The sequence below is a fragment of the Stegostoma tigrinum genome, chromosome 39, assembly GCF_030684315.1.
Source record: "Stegostoma tigrinum isolate sSteTig4 chromosome 39, sSteTig4.hap1, whole genome shotgun sequence".
Classification (NCBI taxonomy): Eukaryota; Metazoa; Chordata; class Chondrichthyes; order Orectolobiformes; family Stegostomatidae; genus Stegostoma; species Stegostoma tigrinum.
Genome location: NC_081392.1, coordinates 14704579 through 14721547, shown reverse-complemented (window position 1 = coordinate 14721547; position 16969 = coordinate 14704579). Strand labels below are relative to the sequence as shown.

Sequence of the window (16969 nt, the reverse complement as noted above, 5' to 3'; positions counted from 1 at the left end):
CTGTGCTGCCTCCTGTCCGACCAATCTTTTAATTCAGTTTTCTATCCTCTCCCTAACCTGTTAAAAGGTGCCATCTTTTGAGTGAAGCATTAAACCAGAGTGAATGTGTAAGATCCCACCGCATTATTATAAAAAGAGCAGTGGGATCTTCCAATATCCATCTCTCAAACAGCATGAGGAGAACCCAGATTTATTGGCCGTTTATCCCTTTACTATTTATGGGATCTCATTGGGCTACCTTCTGCTTTCTTGCAGCGTAAAGGTGATCATTTTTATTTAAAATAATCGGCTCAGGATGGCCCAGAGGTTATGGAAAGCGGCACAAAATGTCTGTGCAACCCCCTTTAGTGCCAGCTAGCATGTATCTTTTTGGGCTGAATGGCCTGCTCCTGTGCCCCCTCCAGCGATCGTTGGGGAAACAACACACCGTGGCAGAAAATAATGCGGTCTGTCCTCTGTGTGCATGCCTCCCATCAGGTTTGAGAAGCTGCTGCAGGAGAAACAGGAGCTGGAAGTCATGATTCTGCAGCTGCAGGAGCAGATGAAACTGTCTGGCACTGTGTCTGTGGCCAAAGAGGTAAAAATACTCAAAAAGATTATTCAGAGCCTGGAGGAGGAGCTGATGAAGGAGAAAACAAAAAATCAGAGAGCAGCAAATAAACGGAACCAAGAATACCGGCAAGTCTTGGATGAGGTGAGGTTTGAGATGGTCAAGCCTTGCGTATTAAATCTTGATGTTACAGAGCCTTCTGTGTGGCAGTAATCTTTTCAGTTTTTTTTGTTTTGTTTCAGTCCTGAGAGCAAGACAGAAAGCTTCAATTTCAGGTCACAACCTAGCAGTGTTTCAGTTTGGCAGTACAGAACAATTACACATTTTAGCAGTAAGTAAGCAAACTGGCACCCGCCTAAGAATTTGAGATTTACTACTTGCTAAATTTTTTAGTTGATTGAAGAATCCTGGACTGGAGGCAAAAGTTTGCCACCATTACCCCTCATCACTTAGTCACCTCTCTAAAACACTGGGTCAGCTTTGACACTGAGTTGCTGTGGCCCCTTCTGGGAAGCACACATCAGAAAGGATGTGAAGGTCTTTGAGAGGGTGCAGAACAGATTCATGTGAGTAATTCCAGACATGAGGAACGGCAGGTACATGGATATATCGGAGAAGGTGGGGCTGAACTTCTTGGAAAGGAGAAGATTGGGAGAGGATTTGTCTAAAATCATGAAATGTCTGGACCGAGCAGATAGGGAGAAACTGTTCTTAATCCTGTGGTAGAAAGATAGAGGATCACATGGCATCAGTTCATAGCGATTGACAAAAAAGCAATTGTGTCTTGAGGAAAATCATTTTCACACAGTAAGTGATTCGGTTTGAGCATGTGGTAGAAACCAAATCGATCATCTCTTTCAAAAGCAAATTGGATCATTTTCTGAGGAGAAATATTTTACAGGGTTACAGGGAGAAGGCACGTGGTGAATTTTTGCAGAGACCTGGCACAGACACAGTGGGCTGAATGGTCTCTTTCTGTGCTGTGTGACCATTGGAGGAGATTTACGTTTCATGCTAGCCTGACAAACCTGTACAGGGGAGGTAGAAATACCCAGCAGGATTTGCCTTGTGTGACGTTTACTACAATGAGAATGCAGCAAAATCTTGGTGCAACTGTTTCATGTCAAATTATCTACTTATTTAGTGAATAATATTCCCCAAAGCCAAGTGATGGCCTCATTATTTTGCTGATGTTAAAATGATGACTCTGTACAGGTCTCTCCTCGGAATTGTGGAGTCTTCTTTCTTTCTCCACAAATGCATAACAGGTTAGTACTGACATGCTAGTGATGGATTTGGCTGCTCAGGAGCCCTTGACTCGACTTGAACCTAGAGTCATAAAGTCATCCAGCATAGAAAAGGATCCTTCAGTCCAACTCGTCTATGCTGATTAGAGATCCTAAATTCATCTAGTCCCATTTGCCAGCATTAGGCCCATTATCTCTCTAAGCCCTTCCTATTCATGTGTCCATCCAGGTGCCTTTTTAAATGTTGTAATTGAACCAGCCTCCACTTCCTGTGGCAGCTCGTTCCAAACACACAACACCCTCTGTGTGAAAACGTTCCCCCTCTTAGGTCCATTTTAAATCTTTCCCCTCTCACCTTAAATCTATGCCCTCCAGTTTTGAACTCCCTTAGTCTGGGGAAAAGACCTTGGCTATTCACTGTACTCTAGCCCCTCATGATTTTATAAACTTTTATATGGTCACCCTCAGCTTCTGATGCTCCAGTGAGAAGAGCCTTGGTCTATTTTAGCAAGGGCCATTCTTGCCAGCCATGTGAATGATGAAGTTTGTCGCAGGGACCTTGGTGACTTCCCATCTTTCTCATGCCTTGAAAGATGTCTGCTGGTAAATCTTACTCCAGCAGGTTCCTCCCTAAGGAGTGCTGTGCTGGCAAGTGAGGAAGTGGTTAGCTCAGATCGGCTAGCCAATATTTAAACTCTGTTTACACATCATGCAACTTAATTTTGCTTCTCATGATTGCTTTCAGTACTCCTGCTGGTGATTGTCTTTTAAAAGAATTTGATCATGGAATGTGGTTGACACTAGCTAGACCAACATTTACGACCCATCCCTAATTGTCCTCAACCGAGATGATGATCCATCACCTTGGAATGCTCCATTCTGTGTGGGGGTGTAGATACATTCACAGCACCATTCTGCTTTAGACACACTTGTCAGCCAGAGGGGCTTCTAATACTATTTTTTTAATGAAAAGTGAATTTTGTGAATACCTGTGAACTCTTTCACACCTGCCCCCCTCCTAATTTTGACCTCTGTGGTGGACATTTAGCAGGGTATAACTGTAAGTTGTCATGTAATGGTGTGTTTTGATGTTGGATGCATACAGGTAATACCAAAGTAGACAGTACCGAATAAAACTTAAGTAATACTACGCAAAGACTTTTTAAAAGAAAAGACACTGATGGATAAGCAGGGCAGTACTGTTCTGAAAGCCTTGTTCATTTCTAGTGCTAGGGATTTGCTGCCCATTCCTACTCAGTATTACATCTTGTCTGATCAGTGTGTTGAGTTCTGTGTTGTTATCATTCTACGGAAGTTAGAATTTAACTGTGCTCTGCTGCCAGCTCTTTGATTAAACTGTCCATTTCGTTTCATACCTGTGTTCTTTCAAGTATTCATCCAGTTCTCATTTAATAATAATAACTTTCAAAAACAAAACTGCTTAAACCATTCAGACAACATGTTCCAGATAGCAGCAACTGGCTCCATAATTTTCTTTTCTCCCTCTGGTTCTTTTTGCTAATTGTCTTCAATGGTGTACTTTTTATTACTGACCCTGCTGTCATTATAATCAGTTTTTTCTATTTCATTCTCATCAAAGCCTTCCTGCTCTATCAAATGGTGTCTTCGCTTTCTCTGCTGTAAGGAGAACAACCCCAGTCTTCTCTAGTCCTCTTGTAATAATTTTTTTTTCTTTACCTTTTAAAAAAATTTCAGCTGGAAGACGTAAAGGCTTCAGAACGGAAACTGAAGGTGCGAGTGAAGAACCTGACGACTGAGCTGAATTTGTATAAAAGGGGGTGAGTTCTTGCCAGAATGTCCGACTACCTGCAGAATATCACTGCTTGCTCATTTGTGAGGCTGCACCAAATTAACACAAACCTGCTGAGACATTTATTCTCCAAATTCAAGACAAAGGAGGGGCAAACCATCCAATGACCCTGTTGTGCTGTGGCAACTGCATGAGGACAACCTGATGAATTAAAGCACATTACAAAGCAGAGGTTAAAAAACTAGCAAGTATTCCCCTAGTAGCTGCCTCTTATAGTTAGTGAGGAGGCTCCCTTATGCTTGGCTGTAATACTGAAATGAATGTGTAACTAGCAAGCAAAAGCACTGCTCAACCCTGTGCATGTTTGGAATAGTGGGCAATGCCACTAGATTGACAATTCAGAGACCCATACTTTAACCCGGGGGGCATAGGTTTAAATCCAGGAGATTCAGGACTCTCCAGCTTCCTTGACTCTCTGAGTAAAGTTTCCAACTCTGGAGTTAACCTAAGATTTCAGTTATATCAGACATACTTATTTGAACAGTTACCCAAGAAATGTTCAACAGGGTTAGGTTTGTTTCTAACTCCTGGGCAACTCTGGAACTGACACCTGCCCCCCACAGTCGCACTGCCCTCCTTTCCCAGCTGGTTTGACTGGTTGGATTAAATACTCCATATGTATTGTCAGTTTCCTAATCTGAAAAATCATTCTGTCTTGAATTTCAATGTCGCATTTGAAATAATATCTTAGTTTATACATTAAGTAAATAACATCTCAACTGGAATCTGTTTTTAGACATCCACGCTCCCAATCCTCATGATGGAATTCTCCTGTAACCACTCAGCCTTTTATCAGTAATTTCTACTGTGCAGTTCTACCTGTGGCTGCTCCTGTAAAACCCCTTGGGATCTTTTGTTGTTAGATTTCAGTGTTCCCATTGTACAGTTTAAAATATTTCCCCTCCTTTTCCCAGTTCTTCGCACCTTGCCAATCTAACTTTCTTGCCTTTTTCCTCATTTTTTTAGTCGCTTGACTCCAGTGGGACCCTCTCCACAAAACCGATCAAATTTAAATCTCAGCTCCGGCCGCCGTTCTCAGACGAGGACAGACTCAGCCGGCAGAGTTCGGAATGACAGTCATTCGGCCTCGCGGGAAAGAAGCAAGCAGTGGTCAGGATCCCGACCGAGGGAAACATCCACATCCAGAGAGAGAAGTCGCCAATGGTCATCGTTTCGAGAGAGGGAACGGTCTTCCTCTAGAGAGAGCCAGCAAGGAAATCGTTGCCGTATCCCCAGACTGTCGCCTTCCCCAGCAGGTACAGCTTCTTGCAAAAGAGAAAACAATTATGACTTCATGTGAGAACTGTTCAATAGTGCAGCGTGGACATGACCACTCAGTCTAGGACCAGAGGACATAATCTTAGGGTAAAAGGGTGCACATTTCAGACAGATGTGGATGAATATTTTCTGGGTTTGGTGGATTTAAAATTTTTTATTACAGAGACTGGGTCATTAAGCTTATTCAAGGCTGAGGTAGACAGGATTTTCCATCACTTACAGAATTGAGGGTTATGGGGATAAGGAAGAAAAGTGGAATCGAAGATTATTGGCCATGGTCTGCTGAATGATTGATTGAGCAGATTTAATGGGCTGAATAGTCTACTTCTATGTTATGAGTCAAGTAAGTTAGTGCTGGCTTTTCCAAAGAGCAACCCTGTTCATTTTGCTCCTCCTTTTCCATCTTCCTTCCTTTCGAATATTTGTTCAGGTTCTTCTGAAAATTACTATGGAATCAGTATCCAATGCATCACATTCCATATCCTAATCATTTTTTTAAAAAAAATCTTTGTCAAGTTGCTTCTGGTTCTTTTGCTCAGCCACTCTCTTTAAATCTGTTATCTTTGTCTGGCAATCCCTCTTCAGCCTTTAGAAACTGCTTCCCTTTATTTACACAGTCTAAACTCATGAATTCATGTGTCTTGAAGAAATATCCTTCTTGACTTTCTTTGCTCAAAAGAGAAATCTCCACCTTCTCTGGTCTTGCCCCATAAATGCAACGCCTCATCCTTAACAGCACTCTGAATTTTTATTTATTTAGTTGGGTGTTGCATTATCATCTTTCTTGTCCTGTCTTGGCAAGGCAGCCTTTGAGCTTATGATTGTTTACATGGGTGCCTCCAGTATCATTTTGGGCACCCTGTGTCTGTATCACCCATTTCCTGATACCAGGCATGTAGAGTCAAACAGCACTGAAACACCCTGTCAATCAAATCAGTCTGCTGACTGTAATTCCAAAGTAAACTAGTTCCACCTGCCTGCGCTTTGCCCACATCCCTGTAAGTATTTCTGATTCATGTACTTATCCAAAAGTCTTTTAAATGTTGCAATTGTACCAACATCACCATTTCTGTTCATTCCACACACAAACCACTCCGTGTGTGTGTGTGTCTGTGAGTGTGTGTTGGGGTGGGGGGGGGGGGAGGTGGTGCTGTGGGAAGAGGCTACCCTTTGTGTCTTTTTAAATCTTTTCCCTCTCATCCTAAAAATATGCCTGCTGTCTTGAATTTCCCCACCCTTGGGAAAAGACACCTGTCATTCAGCTTATCTATACCGCTCATGATTTTATACACTTCTGTAAGGTCACCCCTCAATCTCCTATGTGCCAGTCAAAAAAGTCCAAGCCTATACAGTCTTTCATAACTCAAACCCTCCATTCCGGTAAATCTTTTCTGAACTCGCTGCAGCTTAATAATATCTTTCCTATAACAGGGTGACCTAAACTGGGCACAGTATTCCAGAAGCTGGCCAAGTAGCATCTCAGGAGCACAAAAGCTGACGTTTCGGGCCTAGACCCTTCATCAGAGAGGGGGATGGGGAGAGGGAACTGGAATAAATAGGGAGAGAGGGGGAAGCGGACCGAAGATGGAGAGTAAAGAAGATAGGTGGAGAGAGTGTAGGTGGGGAGGTAGGGAGGGGATAGGTCAGTCCAGGGAAGACGGACAGGTCAAGGAGGTGGGATGAGGTTAGTAGGTAGCTGGGGGTGGGGAGGTAGGGAGGGGATAGGTCAGTCCAGGGAAGACGGACAGGTCAAGGAGGTGGGATGAGGTTAGTAGGTAGCTGGGGGTGCGGCTTGGGGTGGGAGGAAGGGATGGGTGAGAGGAAGAACCGGTTAGGGAGGCAGAGACAGGTTGGACTGGTTTTGGGATGCAGTGGGTGGGGGGGGGGGGGAAGAGCTGGGCTGGTTGTGTGGTGCAGTGGGGGGAGGGGACGAACTGGGCTGGTTTAGGGATGCAGTAGGGGAAGGGGAGATTTTGAAACTGGTGAAGTCCACATTGATACCATATGGCTGCAGGGTTCCCAGGCGGAATATGAGTTGCTGTTCCTGCAACCTTCGGGTGGCATCATTGTGGCAGTGCAGGAGGCCCATGATGGACATGTCATCTAGAGAATGGGAGGGGGAGTGGAAATGGTTGGCGACTGGGAGGTGCAGTTGTTTGTTGCGAACCGAGCGGAGGTGTTCTGCAAAGCTGTCCCCAAGCCTCCGCTTGGTTTCCCCAATGTAGAGGAAGCCGCACCGGGTACAGTGGATGCAGTATACCACATTGGCAGATGTGCAGGTGAACCTCTGCTTAATGTGGAATGTCATCTTGGGGCCTGGGATGGGGGTGAGGGAGGAGGTGTGGGGACAAGTGTAGCATTTCCTGCGGTTGCAGGGGAAGGTGCTGGGTGTGGTGGGGTTGGAGGGCAGTGTGGAGCGAACAAGGGAGTCACGGAGAGAGTGGTCTCTCCGGAAAGCAGACAGGGGAGGGGATGGAAAAATGTCTTGGGTGGTGGGGTCGGATTGTAAATGGCGGAAGTGTCGGAGGATAATGCGTTGTATCCGGAGGTTGGTAGGGTGGTGTGTGAGAACGAGGGGGATCCTCTTGGGGCGGTTGTGGCGGGGGTGGGGTGTGAGGGATGTGTTGCGGGAAATACGGGAGACGCGGTCAAGGGCGTTCTCGATCACTGTCGGGGGAAAGTTGCGGTCCTTAAAGAACTTGGACATCTGGGATGTGCGGGAGTGGAATGTCTTATCGTGGGAGCAGATGCGGTGGAGGCGGAGGTTCACCAGTTTCAAAATCTCCCCTTCCCCTACTGCATCCCTAAACCAGCCCAGTTCGTCCCCTCCCCCCACTGCACCACACAACCAGCCCAGCTCTTCTCCCCCCCCACCCACTGCATCCCAAAACCAGTCCAACCTGTCTCTGCCTCCCTAACCGGTTCTTCCTCTCCCCCATCCCTTCCTCCCGCCCCAAGCCGCACCCCCAGCTACCTACTAACCTCATCCCACCTCCTTGACCTGTCCGTCTTCCCTGGACTGACCTATCCCCTCCCTACCTCCCCACCTACACTCTCCACCTATCTTCTTTACTCTCCATCTTCGGTCCGCCTCCCCCTCTCTCCCTATTTATTCCAGTTCCCTCTCCCCATCCTCCTCTCTGATGAAGGGCCTAGGCCCGAAACGTCAGCTTTTGTGCTCCTGAGATGCTGCTTGGCCTGCTGTGTTCATCCAGCCTCACATTTTATTATCTTGGAATTCTCCAGCATCTCCAGTTCCCATTATCTCTCACAGTATTCCAGAAGAGTAAGATCAGAGCTGGGTGGGAAATCATTGGCCTTGGTACTGCTTCTGTTTGTGGTCCCTTTTATACCCAATCCCACCTCCACCCTTAACATTCAGTGCCTTCTTAAAGCACTTTGTGTCCTTTAAAATATAATAGAATAGCACTCATTTATGCAGTCACTTAGTAACAACACCTTATGTATTTGAGTTAACCAGTGGTGTATTTGGACTCTCTCAACATCAGAATTTGAAGAATACACCATTTTCCTCAATCAACACTCCACTAGACATAAAACCACAATATACAAGGAAAGCATAATTTTACCAGAAACCATGGTAGTCAAACTGGCACAAGACGACAGGCTGAATAAGTTATCAATAAAAAATTGTTTCTTTCCAAAATAACTAACACTTTTTAATGCAAAAAATCCATCGCACTAAACCTATCTTGCACAGAAAAGTGAGTTCACAGCTAATGTATTTCTGTTGCATATGCAATGATCTGGAACATTTTAATCAGCTAGTTGCCATCCTATTTGCTGCATCCCAGATTTGAAGTAACAATTAACTGTTCATTACAATAGCATTCACTGCTTTTGCCCCATTATAGTATCTTCTGAACTTTTGCAGCCTTAAGTGAGAGATTCCACATTCATTTTCAATGAATTTTATTATCAATGATTCTTTTTAAATTCTTCCCTCTCAGTTAGTTGAGCATTTCTTTGTTCTTCACATTAAAATTGCTGTCTGTCTTTTTGCAGTCAGCTGTTTTACCCCCCGGCCCGATCTGTATCTGCCTTCTTTCCCTGCCCACTGCACTCATGAACCTTGTGGATTCTGTCTCTCCAGTTTATGGGGATGACCTTGCTTTGATCACCATTTGGGAAAGAGGGCAATTCTGCCCCAGCCTAGGTCCCACTGAAGGCTCAGACCTGGTCATTGGAACCACAGGCAACACTTGTCCGTCCTAATTGATCTTGGAGTATGTCACTTGCTAGGGCTATTTCAGAGGGCAGTTATAAGTCACCACATTGTTGTAGATCTGAATTCAGATGCCAGCCAGATAGGGTAAGGATGGCAGATCTCCTTCCCCAACATTAGTGAACCAGATGGGATTTTATTTCAATTTCTAATTCTGTTTACTGTTACTGAGACCAGCTTTCAACTCCAGCTTTATTAATTAAAGTGAAGTTCTACTGTGGTGAGATTTGAACCAGTGTACCCAGTTAATCTGGGCCTCTAGTTTACATGCCCAGTGAAAGTACCACCATCACTGTCTCAATGTTGCCATGTGGTTTTAGAATTTAGATGGGGAATCAACTAAAGAACTCCAAAATAACTGCATTTGGATGCTCGATGCTGTTCCTGAACAGTATTTAATTAGCAGGTTATAGTCAAACTGTTTTCGGTCTCACAAGCTTTATTTTCCTCAGGAACCAGACAACCCCTTTTTGATCCCACTGCATATGTACACAACAAGGAACAGAAGCAGAAGGAGACAGAACAGAGAAAGTAAGTTATTAAAAGACAAAATTTGAAAATAAACATATTGGAGGCTCATTGAATAACGTGAACTTAGTCTTTGTGTTGCAGCTTGCAGAGAGTCCGGGTGACTGAAACCACCTTTTACTGCAGTAGTGATGTGTAAATATACATGCATTCTGTGTTTTTGTCTCATTGCGCTTGTGTGAAGTGGATGCCCAGTACCATCAGCGTGACTCTGGAAAAAGATGGTGTGATGCAGTTGGTTGTGTATAGTGCCTGGGATTGTAAGGGTTGGACTGGGTAAAAAGAAGTTGAGGGGAAGGTAACAGCTTTTGAAATCTGGATGTGGCCAAGGATGCGCTGAATTAGATGAATGGACAGAAAGACCGACTGGTGGGTTAAATCAAGAATGAAAGTTCAGGAATCAAAAGTGGCGGGGTTTGGGGGGGGGGTGGGGGGGGGGGGGGGTGCGAGGAGAGGCCATGAGTGGACATTGGGAATGAAAACCTGACAGCTTTGTCCTGGCAACTTTTGAAGCAGAAATTGAAGGTAAAAAGAGAAGGAGAAGAAATCAACTTAGATGACTGGATATTATTGAGACGTGCACTCGGGTGTGAAGAAAGCCCATTAAGAAACAAGGTGATGCTACTGGTATTGAATGAATGTACTTTGCAAACCTCCAGCCAGGTTAGTTCAGGCTCTGAGAGGAACCCAGGGAGGGGACTTAACTTTAATGTGGATGTTCTTAGCATTTCTTAGTCTGTGGTTACCACTATTGCACAAGTCTACCATCAAACTCTATCCCCTCTGCAACCTGTCAGGATTGCAGCAAGTTAAGGGCTAAATTTAATGACAAATTGGGAAAAATCAGCTTCATATTTTCTTGCAAAACACTCTATTGCTGGCATCCCAAATAAAGGGAAGTACTGGAGGCCAAGCGCCATGTGCAGACAGAGGAACGGTCAGTATTTGCAGGTTTTCCCAGAAGTGAGATGTTGTTTGAAAGGATAGACATTGTCTTGGCTAATGGTGAGAACTCCCCTTCTCTTCAAAATAGTTACTGTGTTAGATTTTACATTGAACCGAGAGGGAAATTGAAGACATGGTTTCTCATTTCATCAAAAAAATAACGGTGCCACTGACAATGCAGCACTGCCTTAACAGTGTACAACAATGGTCAGCCTCGATCTCCTGCTGCAGTCACTGTTGTGGGACTGAGTTTCGTGGCTGAGCAGTGAGTGTGCTGAAGCTTATGCAGTAAGATATGCCTATTGTGACACACATGCTCATTCTGCCTTGCCCTCACCCCTGCAGTTTGAGGAAGATCTACAGGGGCATGAACCTCCTGACCAGTGAGGAACGAGGAAGGCCGAAATCCAAGAACTGCTCCCGTGAAGGCAGCGCCAGCAAAGTACAAACAGGCAGTCACAGCCGTGGACGGAGCTCTTCGGGTAAGGGAATGGGCTGATCTCGAAAAGCAGATGAAGTTGAATCTCACTTACAATGAGCCTGAACTGAACAGAATGTCAGGGGATTTTTCTAAAACCAATTTGACCAAATTCAAGGGGACTAAATTGACAAGAACATGTTAGAAATCCTGTTAACTTGTGTGAAAATTTTGGAAGGACTAAGAAATCTCTTCGCCTGTGAGTTTCCCCCCACCCCCCAAACCAAGAGTTCTCATCTTATGGAGTTTTGATGACGTTTTTAACAGGCTGCCTCAAATTGATCAATAATAATGAGAACTGGAGAGAAACTGCATGTGGTTAATGATAGTAAAGGCTGGAAATTACTAGAATTTTCATCCGGGATACAAGTAGATCTTGCGTGTACCATGAGGATCCTTGTCTGAACCTCTTGGGACCATAAGATATAGGATAATTAGGCCATTCAGCCCACTGAGATTCCTCCACCATTCAATCATACCTGATCGCATTCTCCTGCCTTCTCCCTGTAACTCTTGATCCCCTTACTATTCACAAACCTATCGACTTCTGTCTTAAATACACTCTGACTTTGCAGCAGAGGGCTGCGCAGGCCCTGGGTTCTACAGATTCTCCACCCTCTAACTGAAGAAATTCTGCCTCATTACAGTACAGTTCTAAAGGGTTGTTACTTCGTTCTGAGGCTGTGCCTCAGATCCTTGTCTCTCTCTTACTAGCAGAAACAACTTCTCCATGTCCACTCTATCCAGGTGCTTCAGTATTCTGTAATTTTCAATCAGAGATTCCTCCCACCAGCACCAGCACATCAACCAAAAATCCTTTTAAACTCTATTGAATCCAGACACAGAGTCCTCAATCCCCAGGATCGTTCTTGTAACGGCCACCACCGCTAACCAAACACTTCTCCCCATTACCCAATCTGACCCAAGCCTTATACAGCCTCAGCAGTATGGCCCTGTTCTTGTGTTCTAGCCTAACTTGTGAAGTTTGTCTGAGTCCAGTGCTTGCAGCATAAATTATTTGGACAATAATCTGATGACCAGTTTGTCGAAGTTACTGATGGCCCTAAAGTAAACATAACAGCTGAGTCTGAGAGCACAGATGACAACATGTAAGGGATGATGAGAGAATATTAAACTCTTTGACGAGAGCTATTAAAGGCACCTAATAGATGTAGGGGAAATATTAAATTGGTTGAAGGAAAACCACCCAAGATTATTGCTACAAAACCAAAGGAAGGAGCAGTAATCTGCCAGGTCTTGTGTTGCCCTGCTATAGGAAGGATGTTATTAAACTGTAAATTATTTTTGCCCCTTTTCCAAAGGTGTTATTGAGACTGGAGGGTTTGAGTTAGGAGAAGTTGATAGACTGGGACGTTGTTCCCTGGTGCATAGAAGGCTGGGCTGTGATTAAAAATCATGAGGGGCATTGATGAGGTGAACAGCCAAGGCCTTTTCCCCAGGGTAGGGGAGTTCAAAACTAGAAGGGCAGAAGTTAAAGGTGAGAGGGGAAAGATTTAAAAGGGACCTGAGGGGTAACTTTTTCACGCAGAGGGTGGTGTGTGTATGGAATGAGCTGCCAGAGGAAGTGCTAGAGAATTTTTACAATTACAACATTTTAAAAAGCATTTGGACTGGAAACGCTGAGAGGAATATGGGCCATTTGCAGGCAAATGGAAATAGTTCAGTTTAGGAAACCTGGTTGGCATGGACGAGTTGGGCCGAAGGGTCTGTTTCTGTGCTGTATGACACTGTTGTCCCTTCTGTGCCTCTCCGGTTCAGGAATAGGTTGTGGCTCCTCTGATGTCGCTGACATTGCTCTATCTCCTCTTGTATAGCTGAATTTCACCGGAGCAGATTCTCCTCGGCAAGCTCACTCAGTGATTTTGAAGATAGCAGAGGACATGCCAAGTCCAGGTAGATATTTGACTCTGGAGTAGCCAGTGTTGTCACTGGCTTTGTTTAATGAATTGATTTTCAAGTTCTGTGTGTTGTTTGTGAGATCTCCAAATTAATTTGTTCCTACCACCAGCAATCAGTGTAAGATCGCTGTGCAGGGGGCTGTGCTGCCTCATTAGAAAGAGATGGTTGTGGATGAGTTTAACCCAAGGTCACCATGCCTCGGGCGAAGTTAAGAAGAATCAACCTTCGTGCTGACCTCAGCCAACGTAGAAATCAAATCTGTACTTTTGTCATTGCTTTTCGTCACAAACTCATGAGAAAGAGGAACAGGGATTGGCCATTTCACCACTTCACTCCAGCTTGCTTTGTCATTTAACAACATTATGGCAGATCTAACTGTGTCCTCAACTCCCTTTTCCTGCCTGTCCTTTGTTGGTCTTCAGTTAGAGATTAGTCTGAGCTGAATTAGACCATATTCGTCAATCCAGCCTCCACAACTCTCTTTGCTCTAGATGAGGAGTCCATAAAGGGAAGGCAATGGCCTGGTGGTATTATCCCTACATCTTTAATCCAAAGACCCAGGGAATGTGCTGGGCACCTGGGTTCAAATCTTACCACAGCAGATGGTGGAATTTGAATTCAATAAAATTCTGGAATTAAGAATCTAGTTATGACCGTGAATCCATTGATGGTCAGGAAAAAGGCCATCTGGTTCCCTACTGTCCTTTAGGGAAGGAAACTGCTGTCCTTACCTGGTCTGTGTGACCACAGGTCCACAGCAATACGGTTGACTCTCATCCACCTTCTGGGCAATTGGGGATAGGCACTAAATGCTGGTCTGGCCAGCGACGTCCTTGTCCTGTGAATGAATTAAAAACAAAACTAACAACCCCCTGAGAGAAGAGGACCATTTTCATTTTATACAGGAGACTCCTTACTTCTAAAGTGTAGATAGTTGCCATGAGAAAGCATTCTCTCCATCTGCCTGTTGAGTTCAATAAGTTCAGCTCTCATCCAAATACTAACACAACTTGATAGTGTTCCAGCCTGTTACGATTCTGACAATGGTACAAGGTCTAAATAAAACCTCTGCACAGCTCATGTTGTGAGGATAAGACTTGTTCTTCAGATAGTGGCAGAGGCATCTCCTGTGTCTACCTAAGCAGGCATGCTGGGCCTCCGTTCGATCTCTCATCTAAAAGATGTCGCTTCTAGTCATGTCAGATAGTAAGAACTGCCGATGCTGGATCTGAGATAACACACAGTGTGATACTGGAGGGACACAGTAGGCCAGGCAGCATCAGAGGAGTAGGAAAGCTGACATTTCAGTTGGGACCCTTGGAAGAGGAAGGGAGCTCTGAAATAAATAGAGGAGGGACCACCTCCTAAACCTAGCAACTTGTAAACAGGAGCATTCCAGCTACAAAGATGCACTGTGCTGACTGACCAGCTTTTGATTTGTGGTCCCAGATATTGTTAAAAAATTAACCACAACCAGAAGTCTGGAGTGAGACGGCAGTATCCCAGCGGTTGTCAGGCATCTCACTTTGTTACATGTAACTTTCCACTTCTTTCAACCTCAAGAAAATTTGAGCTGTGATCTAAAATTCTATAAGTGATTCTAAAACTTGTACGTGTAAACTGAATCTGTATTTTAATGACAAAATCGCAGGACAAGGGCAAAAGAGCAGGAGAATAGAACTAACATTGCGATCAGAGATAATGGGAACTGCAGATGCTGGAGAATCCGAGGTAACAAAGTGTGGATCTGGATGGACACAGCAAGCCAAGCAGCATTTTAGGGTCTAGGCCCGAAACATCAGCTTTTGTGCTCCTAAGATGATGCTTGGCCTGCTGTGTTCATCCAGCTCCACACTTTGTTATCTCGAATAGAACTAATATGTTTGCTTGGTCAGCAAGTGCAGGCACAATAATTTAGTTAATAGCCTTTGTATTTGAGGTGCCTCGTGTCAGATTCCAGGTTTGTCTGTTCTGGACCTGAAATGTTAACTCTACTTTCTCTCCACAGATGCTGCCAGGCCTGCTGAGTTGTTTTTTCAGCAATTTCTGTTTTTGGGCTAGGTTTGTACAGTTCACTTATCGGTCCTGATTTATTTGACCACACAGTGTAATTCAAGTTGCACACTGCAGAGATAAGGATGTGGTGGATTTAATCACTCACTCTTATTGAGACTTTGCTAAAGCATGCAGCAGTTTGTAACCAGCTTTGGAGAATAATGTTCTTTTTATTTTTCTCCTTGTTCCCCATTCTAATAACAGATTGCAGAGAGGCAGAAAACCTAAACGGCCATTGGGTTTGGCATCCTGGAGCAGTCCAAACTTGGTGAGTAGATTCCTGATCAACGGAAAGCCAGAACTCCACAAGTCGTGTTCCCACTAACTTTTGGCACAATTTTGCTTTGCATCCTGTCCTCCAATCAATCCATCCTCTTCCAAGAATTATAGACTCCCTACAGTATGGAAGCAGATCATTCAGCCCATCGAGTTCACGTCGACCCTCCAAAGAGCATCCCCTACCCCATCCAGGCATTTCCTATTCCAGACACTGTGGGTAATTTAGCACAGCCAATCCACCAAAGCTGAATATCTTTGGACTGTGGGAGGAAACCAGAGCACCCGGAGGGAACCCACACAGACTCGGGGAGAACGTACAAACTCCACGTAGACAGTCACCCGAGGGTGGAATTGAACCTGGTGCAGTGAAGCAGCAGTGCCAACTACTGAGCTACCGTATGCTGTTGAAAACAGCTTTCATTGTCTAGGATAATATCTTTTCTAGAGGTTAAATTTCACAGCAGATAAGAGAGGTTTGCAGTTATATAGCACCTTTCACAATCTCAGGACGTTCCAACTGTACAACTGATCAGGTACATTGGAAGTGCTGTCACGATGATAATGTAAGGAACAAGGTTCACAATAAGCTCCCACAAGCAGTAAATTCGATCTCCATCCCTGTGCCATTACTTTCTTATCTTTACGTTTAGATTTAGACTTTATTGGCACAAGTACTGGTTAGGCTACTTTTGGAGTACTGTGTTCATTTCTGGTCTCCCTGCTATAGGAAGGATGTTGTGAAACTTGAAAGGTTGCAGAAAAGATTTACAAGGATGTTGCCAGGGTTGGCAGGTTTGAGCTATAGGGAGAGGCTGAATCGGCTGGAGCTATTTCCCTGGAGCGTCAGAGGTTGAGGGGTGACTTTGATAGAAGTTTATATAATCACGAGGGTCACGGATACGGTGAGTAGCCACGGTCTTTTCCCCAGGGTAGGGGAGTCCAAAACCAGAGGGGCGTAGGTTTCAGGTGAGAGGGGAAAGATGTAAAAGGGACCTGAGGGGCAACGTTTTCACGCAGAGTGTGATGCATGTATGGAATGAACTGCCAGAGGAAGTGGTGGAGTCTGGTACTATTACCACACTTTAAGGGCATCTAGATGGGTATGTGAATAGGAAGGGTTTAGACAGATATAGGCCAAATGCTGGCAAACGAGACTAGGTTAATTTAGGCTATTTGGTCGTCATGGATAAGTTGGACCAAAGGGTCTGTTTCATTGCTGTACTAATCTGGCTCTACTCAAGTAGAAGAGTACAGTGAAAAATTTTCAGTGTTGCCACACTGCTCCATCTTGGTACAAAAACTTAAGAACAAGGTAGAAAGAAATAAACGCTGGCCCAGCCAGCGACACCCACGTCCCACAAATGAATGAAAGAAAAGTTACAGTCCTTCTTAGTATCAAGTCAAAACAAAGCTAAAAGTTCACCATTGCAGTTTTTCTTAAATGCCATGCTGGCGCAACACTCACTACAAGGGCTCAATCTCCATTTTAGCACACTTTTTCCCACACTAGCTCAATCTTCCCTGCTGTTGTCATCGCTGCGGATGTTGGGTGTACCTCCATCCTGCGTTGGGCTCACTCCGGGGATCTCCGACCACCCAAGTCCTGATCCTC

The 16969-nt window shown here is 44.6% G+C and overlaps 1 protein-coding gene across 4 annotated transcripts in view; it reads left to right on the top strand.

Moving 5' to 3' along the window:
* Window positions 1-16969, top strand: part of ccdc61 (coiled-coil domain containing 61) — a 37928-nt gene that overhangs the window by 13728 nt on the left and 7231 nt on the right. For all 4 annotated transcript variants that reach the window (XM_048522431.2, XM_048522432.2, XM_048522434.2 and 1 more), the window contains exons 6-12: window positions 478-694; window positions 3514-3596; window positions 4595-4884; window positions 9605-9683; window positions 10971-11107; window positions 12939-13017; window positions 15283-15346. In XM_048522431.2, the coding sequence (XP_048378388.1) occupies window positions 478-694; window positions 3514-3596; window positions 4595-4884; window positions 9605-9683; window positions 10971-11107; window positions 12939-13017; window positions 15283-15346 (949 nt within the window). The remainder of the gene's footprint in view (window positions 1-477; window positions 695-3513; window positions 3597-4594; window positions 4885-9604; window positions 9684-10970; window positions 11108-12938; window positions 13018-15282; window positions 15347-16969) is intronic.